Source organism: Protopterus annectens, chromosome 3.part1 (assembly GCF_019279795.1).
Source record: "Protopterus annectens isolate FY-2018-M chromosome 3.part1, PAN1.0, whole genome shotgun sequence".
Lineage (NCBI taxonomy): Eukaryota > Metazoa > Chordata > Ceratodontiformes > Protopteridae > Protopterus > Protopterus annectens.
The window spans coordinates 553658674-553674035 of NC_056732.1; the positions used below are offsets into that span (position 1 = coordinate 553658674).

General features: G+C 36.3%; 1 protein-coding gene across 1 annotated transcript in view; it reads right to left on the bottom strand.

Annotated features, from left to right (window-relative positions):
* EFHB (EF-hand domain family member B) overlaps window positions 1-15142 on the bottom strand; it is a 511923-nt gene extending 496781 nt beyond the window's left edge. Inside the window, exons 1-2 of the mRNA XM_044066233.1 lie at window positions 14887-15142; window positions 14537-14599 (exon numbers count right to left, since the gene is read on the bottom strand). Coding sequence (XP_043922168.1) covers window positions 14537-14599; window positions 14887-14949 — 126 coding nt within the window. The 5' untranslated portion in view covers window positions 14950-15142. The remainder of the gene's footprint in view (window positions 1-14536; window positions 14600-14886) is intronic.
* Between the last annotated feature and the right edge of the window lie 220 nt (window positions 15143-15362).

The window sequence follows — 15362 nt, forward strand, 5'->3', positions numbered from 1 at the left end:
CAAACTGTGTTATAGATGGGCTTGCCTCAATTTCAGAACACTAATAATGTTAAGGGTATCGTTCAGACCTGGGTATCTAGTAGCGTCTAAACGGAGCTGCCAAAATAGCTCACGGTATTCTAATTTTGACTCCCAACTACCACCTCTTATATCCGGTTGTACCTGTTCCAAAACCATGAACTTTATGTCCATGTTCTTACATGTCAAAGAGTGTTTATAAAAGGCATTACTTTCCTTCCTTGTATTGATGTCATTGAAGTGTTCATAAACTCTTCTCCTAAACACCCTTTCAGTTTTCCCAATGTAAAACCATGGCACGTAACACAGCATCCAAGATAGACTACCCCCTTAGATCCACAATTAAAATGTTTGTTAGAGTGGAACTTAAATCTTCTAGAGGGAAGGTAGAAGGACCCCGAATTCAGCATAGCGTGGCATTGCTTGCACATCCCACATGGATAAGTGCCTAATTTCTTTCTATTCTGATTCTGTGGATCCTCTAACCTAATTTCTAAAAGTTCTTTCAAAAAAAAAAAAAAAAAAAAAAAAAAGGGGTCACTGCACTTATTTGTGATTATAAAAATATTTTGCAGAATTGTTTTTTGGCACATTTTAACAGTTTGATTTAATTTTATGTTTAATATGGTATCCAGTTGCTGAGATTTTTTTAGAAAATGAATTTTTAATGATAATAAGAATGCATTTTAGAATTTCCTTATATGGTAATTTTCCTGTTGGGAAAGGTTCACAGGAAGTCATGTGATGATTGTGGAAGTATTTAATGTGAATGAACTTCCAGCAATGTTTTTGCCTTGAAAAAGCTCGCAAGTGGTCGAGTGAAAGCGCTTGGAAGATATTGTGGATTTTTACTTTGCCTAGTTATATTAAAGGAGCTCATTGGAGATCTAGCAGCTGTTTGATTTCTTCATCTGCTTATTTTGAAAGCCTTTGTTTACGTGCTTCCGGGTCCTGTGGTGCCAAGTGGTTTTCATTCTTGGTTTGATTTTGCTTCTAGTTTTGGTGTTTTTTGGTCGATTTAAATAAATAAATTAAACTGCAGCAGACTCCATCATAAGGTTATATATGTTCTGAGATGTATTTCAGAGCATTTTCCCAACCTTTTGACCCACTGATGACCTGAACAAAAATTGTAAGAAAATAAATTCAGTCTTATTTTTATTCGTTCAAGGAAGACATAAGTGGCATCCAAAGCTTAATGTTCAAAGCTGACAAAATATCTAGCCTGATTCCAAATGACTTACTCTAGGTGTAAATGACCACTTACACTGAGAGCAGGTGTTTTAGAATATGGCCCCTTGTGGAAGCCTGTTTATAGATAGTAAGTAAGTCACTTACACTGAAAGCAACGTTTTTTTTAATCTAGCCCAGTATCTCACAATAAAGTGACAAGACAAATGTTTGAGAAGATGCATAAATCCTACCTGGGAATACTGCCTGCCCCCCCCCAAAGAAAAATACAATAGTCACAGTCTATGCATCCATCTCATGTTAAAGTGAGTTGGATGGAAAGCAAAGTTCCAAATGTCTAGTCATGTATTTCAAGTGACTGCTATAATACATACATATAGTATGCCTCCTTACCCTAACCCCCAAAAGACAGTCACCTATTGATTTGCCTGATTGAAAAGTGAAAAAAATAACAATCACAGTAAAGTATTCCAACTTCTTGCACCAAGACAGTACAATGCCACTACACAAGCTGTAGTCACCTTCTATGCACACCTCTGAAGTTTAATTGTGAAGAAAATTAAAGAAATAATGACCACACCACCACCACCCCCACACACACACATACACACACTCAACCTTCTGCACACACCTCTGAACAGGGCTGGTTGTAGAATGGATGTGGTTGACAGCAGAGGCCACCATTAAGACCTTGGCAAAATCTGTTTATACAGTCTGGGGTGTGTAGTCCACCAGATACCTAGAAGCTCTAAAGGTCTGAATACTCTGATGCATTTTATGTCTTATTTTTGAGAAATAATTACTTAACGACTACATTTTATTAATATTATGCATAACTTTGTAACCAGTATTATTGTATGTGCCCACAGATAAAAATCAGTGATATTTTTTGTGAACACACACACACACACACACACACACACACACACACACACACACACACACACACATCACTGCCTGTGACAAGCCAGGTCTATCACAATTTACACAAACACACAGATATGTGCTGAATACTTATGCCAGTTCACCTACAGCATCTCCATGGGGTGCTGGAAGAAACCAGATCATGTAAGTAAACCCTTGCAGTGACAAAGAAGGTATATAGACTCCAAATAAAAAAAGCTACAGCTAAAAACTCGACTAGAGCAAAGCACTGTGAAACAGCAGTGCTGCTCACTGTGCCATTTTGCCAATGAGCCGATGCTTTCACACACATTGTGCTTCTAGCAAATCACTAGAGACAGCCACCTATCATACCTAAGGTCTATGTTTAATATGCTAAGTGAAAGAAGTTATTGTCACTTTGTTACTTTTAAATACACCCCAACCCCCCCAACCCCACCCCCCACACACACACACAAACATAATGGCAATGCTTATGATGTTTGTGATATAAAGTGACAGAAATTATGGCCAGCTTGTTATTCTTACACTGCATCTCTCCCTTACACACACACACACACACACACACACACACACACACACACACACACACACACACACACACACAAAGGCATAAGCTATAGTAATACTAACTTTACACTGACTTCAACAAGTACAATACAGTGATAAGTCACTTTTATTCACCTTATTGGAGAGTAATGCATACCTGTCACTCTCTCTGATTTCACAGAATGCCCCCTATTTGCCTCATTTTTTTTATTCTGTGCCTTGTAAAAAAATGATTTGCTGATAAATCATTCAGGATTACTGCCCATCAATAATACCAGATATTAGAGTTTTATACTTCTTGTTGTTCAGAAAATGCATTTTGATGCAAAACATTATTCTATTAATGTTTAAGTGAATTAGATTAATATTTAAGAAGTATTTCTGATTTTGAGCCTTTATTCCACCATTAGTTTTGGTTTTGCCCAGGATTCTTGAGCAAAAAATTTGAGAGTTATAGTATCTGATGTCCTGCCAACATATATATATATAAAACTCCATGAAAGACAAAACCATCCCTGAATATGAGAAGTATGTGCTTTTCATAAAATATCAGATAAAGGTTGTGATTGCTCACCCTGGGCTGACAGTCTCTGTCACATTCATTCACTGGTTACCAGTTTTATCCTTATAGGGTTATACCATAAAACTGTTTAGGATATAGTGCATAATCAGACAATGAACAGTAGTTTTTACTCTCCTCATTTTCCCCCAAACAATGGCAGCTTTTCCAGATGTCCCCACACAATCAAGTATGATCCCTACTACTGTGAGTATTGTAGATGACTAACACCAGCTATGATGTTAGTTTTAGTGGAAAAAATCCCCTCCTGGAGGATTTAACTAAGTCAAGGATGCTATGTCAGTGATAAAATAGTTACTAAAATTATAAAGCCAGCTACTTAACAAAACACTGTCATTGCAACCAGAGATATCTTTGAATTTTAAAGAAAAAATGGTGCCAATCATATTATGAATTATTACCCACTTGTTTTATTAAGTTTAAGTGCACACAACTGCTGTACTAGCTTTTGTTAGTTTGCTAAACATGTAACAATACATAAAATAAGATAACTTCTTGTATTTAGGGGAATCCCAAGAGCAAGGGGCCTCCAATGACTAATGGATTCACTGGTGCCTAAAACCGTCTATGGTCTCCAAACCTATGAGTCCTTGACCTCACTGACTGCAAGGAAATAGGGCAACATTCCACCTTATAAACAATAAACTTGGGATGAAAACTCCACACTTGTTGCAATTTGTATGTCCCATCCACAAAAATGTGTTTAAATATTGACTTGTTTCCCTGACCCATCATCTTTGACTGTGGGACACAAACAAAAGACCAGCTGGGTGAAAAAATGAATATTTTAGCTATGTTTATCTATGACCATAAATGTGCTATATTATTTTGAGTATCTTCATGGGTTTGCTCTGTCCCAAATGCATAGGGAATTAATTCAGATTTCCATCAACTGGCCTAGATCATCTTCTTTCTTTCATACTCCGTTACAAGAATTCCAGAACTGATTTTCTACACTTATTGTGCTCTGATGCTGCAAAATTTTCATTTTTTCTTACATCCCTGCTCAGACACTGTCACTTACTGCAGCACTCCCATGTCCAGCCTAAGTAGTCTAAATCAGGAAACTAGAAAATAAAGCCTCTCTTTGACCATAAATCACGGTACATCAGGCAGAGTAACCAGCTTCTTAGCCCCCATAAGATTAAGTACCAAGTGCCTTATTGTACTTATAAAAATCATTAGAAAAACGTACACTACATCTTCTTAGCAGAGGGACAAACATCTAAATCAAGGTGTGGAGACAGGACAACTTACAGTTTAGTGTTTCCCAATGTCACTGTGTGCATGTGCACACCTGTCTGCACTTTTCATCCTATAATAGCACATTAAAATATATTATCCAGTACAGCCCAGATTTCCCAGTAGAAAGACCACAGCTGTCTAGATGTCCTCATTGACTTCAATGGTGACAGAGAAAGGGAATTAGAATTCAGAGAATTAATCTCAACAAGTTTCCATTGATAGTTAATCTAACTTTGATTGATATATATAAACACCTTGACAGTTCGGCCAACCAAATAAGACAAGAACTTAACTTACCTAAAAGGTATCTGGTTATTCTGAGACAAATTAAAGAACTCACTATAAGCTATTTTAAAAGTTTTAAACCGGAAGAAGAGGCTATTAATAGATGCTCTTTGTTGTCGCAAGCTCTCCAACAGGATCTTAAATATATCATGACAGCAAATCAATTAATTAAAGAATTTCAATTTCATGATAAAATTTTGTTATCAAACTACTGGGAAGAGAAAATGTTACTGACAGATAGAAGTAATATGTTAAAAGTAATTGACTTGACCATCAAATCTACTTGTCTTCAAAAATTAATATATACCCAGTTGATGATTTGGAACAATGCATATTATACACGCCTTACCCTGCATAAATTTAATCCCAAAAATTCACCAACTTGTCCATATTGTAAGAATCAACCAGCTGATCTTCTTCATATGTTCTGGAGTTGTAAATGTATTTTCAAACTTTGGAATTCCCTTAAGAGTCGACTTCAGAAGGTGGGTTACCAAAGTACAGCGTTATCATGGAAATTTATGATTCTGCATATTCCCGGAAGAGATCCCTAAATCACAAATTATTATATATATTAATATTTTTCTATTAATGAAGCTTTATATAGCTTCAAATTGGTTAGACCCATCTAAAACTTCATAGCAGAACTTTAGAGTTCTAGCAACAAAACATATATTGGCTCATAAATTACTATTAAACCCACAAAATAAAATGTTAATAATCCAAAAAGTTGGGAACAGATTTTTAATATTATACTAGCATAGTATTTTCAACTTGGAAATATTAATAATTATTTATGTGTGTGGAGAGAATTTAGTAATCAACTGTCTATTACTTGCATTTACTCTTATGCTTTTTTATATTTAAATGTATTACATGGAAGCATTCTTGTAAATATTGTATATAGAGTGTGGTTATTAGTGATATTAGTTAATGTTTGATTTGTGAATATATGTTATTTTTGATCTTACTTGTGTTTGAAAATAATATAACAATAAAGATTTATTATGGGAAAAAAAAGAATTCAGAGAATTAAAAAATGGCAAATAGATTTGTACACTTACAGCACTCCTGGGTTGGACAGCAATGTTAATTATAAAGTGGTACTTCACAGAAGACAATATTATGATAAATGCAAATGAAAGCTTTTTTATTCTTTCTCATTTATGGTATTTTAAGGTTTATTTCTTTAAGAGTTTGTAAGACAAATTAATTGAGTATTTTGATTTGTTGATTTGTACTTGGTAGATGGCATTTAAATGATCTTAGAATTAATTTTTTTCTGAAGAAGACCTGTAAGGGTCAAAAGCACTTAATCAACATTAAAAAAGTGAATTTGGATTCTTCCGTCATTTCAGTATTATTTTTATCAGATTTCAAGAATAGTTAACTTAGTCAAGCTGCTTTATAAATGCCACTAAAAGTAATGCTATGCTATTCACTAAGAGTTCCTTTGACCCTGAATAATCTAAATGCTTTTATATTAACTGAGATTCTGACAACACGGCTGAAGTATTATATAACTTTAAATAGCTTTGTGCTATTTTATTTTTTTTACTAGCCTGCCTAGCAGTCCACAGATAGGACAAGCCGCCAATAAAATTGCAAAATCCACAGCCACTCCCCCAAGTAAATTGCTGCCATGCCCCAAGAACAACAGAATGGCCTGAACCAGAACACTTTTTGGCCACCTCTCAACTAAAATATACTATATACTGAAAACAGATGTCCATGTCTTGAAACAGCGATGCAGTAGTACATTTCTACATTGCACCTAAAATCTGAGCTACAGCAATTAATCAAAAGTACCAGAATGAAGAATCATTGTGACATTCACTATTCTCAATGACCATGACCGTACCTTGAAATATCCTCAGTACTGCAATTAGGAAGATCCCAAAGTTAAATCACTGAAAAAAAATGATCATCTTAAAAACACATAAGCTACAAGTGGATCTCTAACTGTTAAACTAGCATTACTTTAACAGAGCTTATGACCACACTTCGTCCTAACAGAGGTTATAATTGGGTCTATATTAGAAGAGCAAAGCAACTTAAGAGCAAACACTATTTCGTCAACACGTAAAGCTCAAAGCAACTTAAGAGCAAACACTATTTCGTCAACACGTAAAGCTCATAGTCTAAAAACAGCAAAGTTACAGAACAGCGATTTTTTTCCCAGGGAAAAAATCGCTGGGCCGTTCTCGGGGCTTTGTTAAGTAGGGGGTGGGGGCTAAGCCCCCCACTTTATTTTGTCTTTGTATATATTTTTTTGAACAACGATTTTTTTTCCCCTGTAAAAAACGTAACTTTGCTCTTTTCAGACTTCGTTTTTTGCATGTTGATGAAAGAGCGTTCGCTCTTAAGTCGCTTCACTCTTCTAATATAGACCTGTTATAATTCTATAGAATACCTCCTGGCTCAGAAAGTACCTTCATCTCCACCACTGTTGCTTTGAAACTTTTTAAATTACTGCTTTCTCCCGCAGTTACTAAGTAATGTATTTAACCTATGTTTATGCTTCCCAACATGTAAACCCATTTTGGCTGTTTCTTGGTACACACTGTTATTAACAGTACAGACTTCCCCACTTTTCTCCTATATCATCTACCTTTTCCCTACATCCTCTGTTTAACTTTGTTTTCTGCCTCAGTCACAGTGTAAACACTGCATAAATTACACTTGGACATAATCTACAGTAGACAGTAGAAATTTTATATATAAAAACATTATATCAATTACCTAGTTTTCTCTTGTATAACTAAACAACTTCAATATATTTTCCTTAGTATATATTGCACACACATATTTATAATAGAATATTGGTTTATTATGGAAACATTATGCTGGTATGTGTTTTACATATATCATTGTGGTAATTGTACAAAAACCATTTATTTAAAACCTTTATGGAACTGTGCAGTAAACATTTTGCCTTTGAAAAACGTGTGTAACCTTTACTATCCAAGAAAACAAATGCAAAATATAGGCTGAATGTAGCATCGGTGTAATTCTAAATGCCAAAAAAATCTATGAACATTCTTCTCTTTAGCTGTTATCTCATCTGGTGTGGGATGTAATGCATTGGTCACATTCAGTATCAAGGAGACGCTAGCATGGATTGTCATTGTTTCCTTGATATACTGAAGGGACTGTAGCATTTATCTTGGAGAGAAGACTGAGAATTCTTGATGACTTGCATGAGATACCAGAGACTGCAGCACTGCAAAGATTGATACGTTGAGAAATTTTGTTTATATTATAACTATGCATTTAGCTGTTTATGCAGATTTATCTGTAGTCACAGCTGCTGCCTTCCTGCCTTGTTGGTTGATCAAATTCAGAGACCTCTACACCCATCCCTCCTGCTAGCGCTGCACAGAGGTCCTCTGTTTTTTAACAGGACAGCCTCTCTCATCACTGTAATGTACTAGTGGATATTATGGTAACAGATGTGACAAGCACTAACCAACTTCTCACCAGAGCACCTTGTCACCAGTCCAACTACTGATCTATTGAACAGGGAGTGCTTAGATTCCACATCACCAACCTCCTCCATTATATAGGAAAAATACTCCAGGGCTAGAAGTTGGACTGATCCTATACAGAACTGTCTGTTAGATGAATACCCTCATTACATGTCTAAGTATCTCAAGTCTATCCAGTCACCTCACAGGCCATATGACCCAAGTCTCTACCAAGTGGAGATCAACTGACAGCTGAGCAGTCTTTTTGGCTCACATGTCCAGAATATATAGGCCCAAGGCTGTTACCATGACCACAGAGACAATCAATGACCTTTGTTCCAAAGTAATCCTGTTATCAAGTACACATTGGGTGCATTCTGCTTTCAGCTTTGTGTTCACAGGGTCATACTTGGCAACTGGTCCAACAGTACAATGATCCAAAAATGTCATCCTGATTATGGGTCATTTAAATAATAGGAGAACCATATTTAAATAATAGGAGAACCATAACCAAAAAAGGTATAATGAGATCTACCTCCATATTATGGTCTATAGGTCATTTCATTGGTGAGTAACTCAGTAATTCATGACTGGGTGTTTCACATAGCTCCATCAGGTTCAACCAGAAAAAAGCTTAGCCTATAGGCTGTCCACCAACCAGGCAAAGCATGGGAGTTGAGTGTGATGCCACCTGAGTTGCAAGCAAGATAGGAACAAACTGGGATAGACCAAATCCTGGTAATGGAAGCTTGCTTAGAAAACATAACATATCACATTACTGCTGAGGAAGAGAAATACAGCTATAATTGAATATCTCTACACAAAATGCTGTTCCTGCAACCAAATTTCTTGACTAGAAGTGGTCTTTTTCCTATTCTTGAACTCCCCCTCAAAGAAGACCCAGGCATAAAAGAGAATACTTGCATCCATCAGGATGAGTATTGTATAGGTGGATTTTGCACCAGTAGACAAGAATGTTGCTTCAATGTTTCTACAAGTTACAACAATGAACATTCTGTTAGTTATGTTTGCATTTATAGCTATTCAGAATGTTCAATTAGCTTGAAAAACATGAATGTGGTGCTTGGAAGAGTTCTTCTTAATGAATCTGTAGTTCACTGGAAGACTTCATCACTCACTTGGGGAACACTGGAGAAAGATGGAGGGGTGTGATTGGAGGGTTCCTATCAGAACGATGAAAAATCAAAATCTCGAATGCTCGGATGAGCGAAAACGCAGGTAATTGAAATTGATATTGTGAGATTGCGGTACAGTGAAGATCGGAAAATTTGCCCTTTCCTCACTGTAGTGTGATCTTGGATTGGAATATATATTTTAGGGGGGTGTGGGGGGTGCAGTCCCCCACAATAGTGATTTCAATTACCTGCGTTTTCGCTCATCTGAGCATTCAAGATTTTGATTTTTCGTCTATGTAATATAGACCCATGATTGGAAGACTAGACATGCCTGATCTGAACCATAGTGGTAAATTGTTATTGTATTTCTATGCTACATATATGTTGTCTATAATCAGTAACATGCTTGAACGTTAGGCTGTTCACATGTACAAATAATTATAAAATATGTATTTTTTGGGGAAAGAGAGATAATATTTGATAAAATGTGTGTAGACCTTTGTCTAATATATTTTCTACTATTTGTGTATCATTTAATACATTAACATTGGACACAGTTATTTTGCCACCAGACACACCAATAAGAAACTGGGTGTCAAAATAACTCTGTTTTCTGATTTTTCTTTTAATTTTAAAAATTGAGAAAACTACATATTTATAGTAAAAAAAACACTTTCATGGTCCCAGAATGCTTTGTGGATAATTGTTGCATTAGTGCAATTAATTTACTAATCAAATAATCATAGTAATGCTTAAAATGCATAAAACTCTAACTTAAAAGTGAAATGCCATGTGACATATTAGTATGCTGTTTTACTTCTTAATATCTGTTTCTCTGTAGTTACACACACACATACACACACATACACACACACGTACACGCACACACATGCACACAGACACAAATGTTGTCAGTGTATGCTCTCTTATTTTGTGAGGAAAGCAAAAATATTATTGCTTAAAGAAGCCAACTTCTCTGTTTACCTTGTGATCTGTAATCATTTCACTAGAGATTTCCATGAAGAGTAGATACACTGATCTTTGGGGATATTTTTTCTCTTGCAGGTATAATAATCCAAAAATATGGAAGAAGACTAGATAATCTTTAGGGAGTATGTTAACTGAAGACACACATACACACATGCACACTTTGCACAACACTGAAATATCTTAAGTATTTTTACACAATGATTGGGGTAGAGGTTCAATACTAAAAGTAACAAAAAGTAAGTTCTACAGAAAATGGTTACATTTGAAATGGAGGAGCAAACTATTTGTGAAAGGAGTTACTTGATCGTAGTTAAACTGTTAATATGACTTCTCAAAAAGTGAGGGTACCTGAGTGACAAAAAATAGGAAGTGGATTACTGTTGCAGTTATTGTACTTCATCATATTTAAACATCTGAGATAAACACAGTCAAAGAAGGTTGTGATTTTGGGGGTGGGGAGGCTGGCTGAATAGGTTTCATCTTGGGCCCCATTGTTCTTACTGTGTATTTGCTATCCCTCAGTAGGTAGAAAAAGACCTCTGCCATCCTACTGTTATGCTGATGATACACACTTCTACCTGTCTTCTCCTCAAGATTCTGTGTCAACGTTGAATTCCTTTCCCTACTGCCTCTACTGCATCCATCAGTGGATGTTCACTAATTGTTACAAGTTCAGTGCTCCCAAGATGGTTCTCATAACAGTGCATGCCACAATTAGGTATTCAACTTGTCTACTTTTAAACCACTATATTTCTGGAGGTGAAATTTTTGAACTGATCTCCAGTATGTGCAATCTTATTTATTTATATATGTAAGTATGTTTCTCAGGAATGCCCAGCTCTGCATTTTCATTTTCAGTGGAGTCCCATGGAAAGTGATCTCCAGACATCAGACAATACATCAAAGTAATATGAAAGACAGTTACAAACATAAAGACAACAGGATTCAGTGGAAAGCATTTCACATACACAACATATACACTATTCAATGTTGTACAGAATGGAGGAAAAACATGTAGACAACAATAAACTCTGGATCAATTAAGTTACAGAATAAGACAGCAGTAGCAGCAGCAACAATGTATCTCATCATAGTATGAGCAGAATTTATTTTTATTGAATTGTCATTACGTCAGAAGTAAAAATCATATACATATTCCTTCAGAAAAGGGAACTTCATTATCACTAGAGGGACACCACCAGAAACAAAAAAAAATCCCTTTAATTACTGTTACATTGTTCTGTGGTGACATTCGGCTCTTAGCTGCATTGAAACCCCTAAGGGTAAAATAGTACTCTGTGAGGTACATTTTTCACATGATTGTCTAAGAATAACACTCTGAAACCTTTGCTAAGGACTTTCAAATTTTCATTAACATATGTCTATTTATAAACAGACTTTGAATGCACTGTTTTAGATAACTGTCATTTGTTTGCGTCTTTCGGCTTTTCCTGGTTAGGGGTCGCCACAGCGGAACTCCGGTCCACTAATGATTGGTAGTTGATTTTTACATGCTGAGTTAGCAGCCCTGATGCACAACCTTCAATGAAGGTACGCCCATTCAGGCATGTCTTCACGCAGAAGATGCTCTAGCTGAGAATCGAACTGGACAGCGTCTTACTGTGAGGCAACAACGCTACCGCAGCACCACCACCGCGTTTTAGATAGCTGCCATTGATAACTTAATATATTGCATGAGGCATGTTTTTCATTACAGGCAGATCTATGTCTGATGTTTAGGGTGAGCAATGTAACAAATGTCCACAATATACTGAGGTGACTATTGTATTGAATTGACATTACATCAGAATTAAAAATTATACAAATCTCTCCTAGACAGGGACATGTTCTATAAATGGATTTATGCGTTGTCTCAACCCAAAATTCACACGTGTGTAGTGACATAAATTACATGAAGAAAATATTGTGTGTATGTGCCTCTTTTTTCTGAAATCAACATCTAAATGCATTCTGTTACAAGAACTGCTAGGAGTCACTAACAAGCTTACATAGTCATTTGGCTCCTCAGTGGCTGACAAATATAATACATATCTGAATCAAACATTCATGCGTTGTTATGAAACAAGAACTATAAATAGTACTATTTATCAGAAAAGGTGTTACTCTATTGTTGAATGTTATAGCAAAATAATGAATATTTAACTTGTTTATCAGGCATGTATACATTTGAGATTAATAGACATGAAGCCATCAAAAAGATAATGACATTGTGTTGTTGTGACTTCAGGTCAAAACAGAATACATATTTCTGATAAAAATGATATTGGGATTCATTTTTAATGCAGCATAAAATTACATCATTTTCATTAATTTTCAAAATGCAGCTGCTCTTTTGTCTTTGGTGCTGGAAAGACAATCCAAGGGTGTTTAACAAATAATTGTCTAATATCAATCTTTTTTTTTTAGTGGAAATATATCATTTTGGAAATCAGCAACTAAAACATCTTCATATAACCTATTCAAAAGTGACAACAACTCTTATTACCCATAGAACCAAATTCCACAGTATTGAATATGCTTTCTCCTCAGGCACCTACTCTTTGGCAAGCTCAGACCATTGACATTAAGGAAATCAATATTTATTCTAAATTAAGAATACACCTCAAAAGGCATTTCTTCATCCAAGCCAAATGCTCCTGCTTCAACACAGGACATAAAATATTTCCTTTCCAAGTTTCTTGTCTTCTCTCACAATTCACTGAATATTGGCAAACTTTAAAAACTAATGTGTAGATTGTACAATATACTCTACTTGATTGCACATTGCAGTGTGCTTGTTCACTAGAATGCGCATACACAGTTTTTCCTTTGTAATTTGTCTGAACTACTCTGTTAATGCTTAACATTTTTGTATTTTTTGTTTGTGAAATGTTTTGTATTTCACCTGGGCTAGCCAATATTGTATATAGGTATACATAGCCATTATACAATGCCTACCCTAAAAACGTGCACGCTGATTGGCCAGCCCAACCAGCGTGCCCGTGGTAAATCCCTCAATATACTAACGGAAAAAGGTCCGGTCGCCCGGACTTTTACCGTTATAAAACATTGTCTCGCTATGTTAAAAGAGTTTAACATAGCGACAGATTTAAAAGCAACGGAGATCTCCGCTTTTTTTAAAGCTGTCTCGCTATGTTAAACTCCTTTAACATAGCGACACAGTAAAAGCAACGGGATCTTGCGATCTCCGTTGCTTTTTAATTAATTCGCTATGTTAAATGAGTTTAACATGAGACAGCTTTAAAATAAGCAACGGAGATCTCCGTTGCTTATTTTAAAGCTGTCTCGCCATGTTAAACCCATTTAACATAGCGAGATAGTAAAGCAACGGAGAACTTGCGTTCTCCGCTGCTTTTGCCCAAAGCCTGATGTACCGCGAGGCATGCGCGGTACATCAGAACTGCCGCGAACACCAGACAGGTGCGGAAGGGCAGCAAAGAGGCATTATACAATGCCATTATTTAAGAAAAGTAATTATTTCTTTTCTTAAATAATGGCATTAATATAATAACTCACTTCTGGTGTGGTAATGCTGGATTTACCCACGGTTGTCTTTTTGTCCTCGCCCTCGGGACCAAACCACGCCAACCGTGGGTAAATCCAGCATTACCCACACCCAGGCGTGGGTTATTGCTATAATATATATATAGCCAATATAGGTCAATATTGATCACTGCACTACCCGGTAAACAAATGCACGCGCGCGAACACACACACACACACACACACACACACACACACACACACACACACACACACGCGGGGAGCAAAATAGCCAAAGGCAACAATTTTGGGACACAGTTTTTTTTTTCAACTGTCAACTGTAAAGCAGTTAATGTAAATCCTGGTTAGAGTCATACATATTGTCTGCAGTTCCCATAACATTTTTGGACGATAGCCATTATTTACAAAGTATTTGGCAGCCATGGTTCCAAATTATTAAGCAGACTTGTTAAACTTATTACAGTAGCACAACTTGCAAGATAATCCTTGTACGGATTACATCACAGTGCATGAATGTAACAAAGTGATTCACAGGTTATTAGCTCTGCTTTCTGGAATAAATAAAGATAACTTGAACACGTGATTGTTTAATTATGCACCACTTCACTGCACAAGAAGGAGTGAAATAAAATAAAATAAGTACACACCCTTGGAACGATTTCTGCCAAACAGCCTGCGGCTCTCTCTCCAACAGGGATCAGTTTCCCAGCCTGAAATACAAAAAGTACATTATCAGAATAAAGAGCAATCATCTATCCTAAATTTACAAATCACGCATAGTTTATTGAAATCTGAGTCCTGAAACAAAATGCAGTATAGGTGCTGTCAAGGCAACTAGATACAAATGCTATAAACCTGTCATGCTGGACCCGCGGTCCGCCTGCCGAGGGTACCCTGACACTATCTAAATTTAAGTATTTAGCAGTGATCGCATGGTTACAAGTGTTTTATAAGTACTCTGATGTTAATTATATGCAGTGCTGAAAGTTATACCTACAGCGAAAGTCGTCGGACTTCTGTCGATAAATTTCCCTTCGTATATTGGCTTTAATTCAGGCATCTCGTTTTTGTTATGCTGTAGGATCACACTAACACTTCAGATTCTATGCACTAATCCCTTAACAGCCTAATTTATTCTTAATTTTATTGTAGTTTTCTATTACAGTTCACTTTGTGTAAATAATTGTTCGGCTGGCACATAAGTAAGAGATCGGACGAGCCATTCATTAAACTAATCCGGCGGTGGAGATGCAAGGCTGTTTACATGGTTGCCTGGCAATAGATTTACGTTCGGTGTGTCACACGTTTGTTACCGGTTCTGACAACTCCTGCAGGTTTTGAATGAGTTTAGACTGTCACTAAGTGCTGTGGAGTGCAGTACACAGGTGTAACACTTGTAGCTTTGCTATTTACAGGAGCCATAGTGCGGTGTCCTCTTCAGACAGAGAATTACAAGTTTTTTCAAGCTGCATG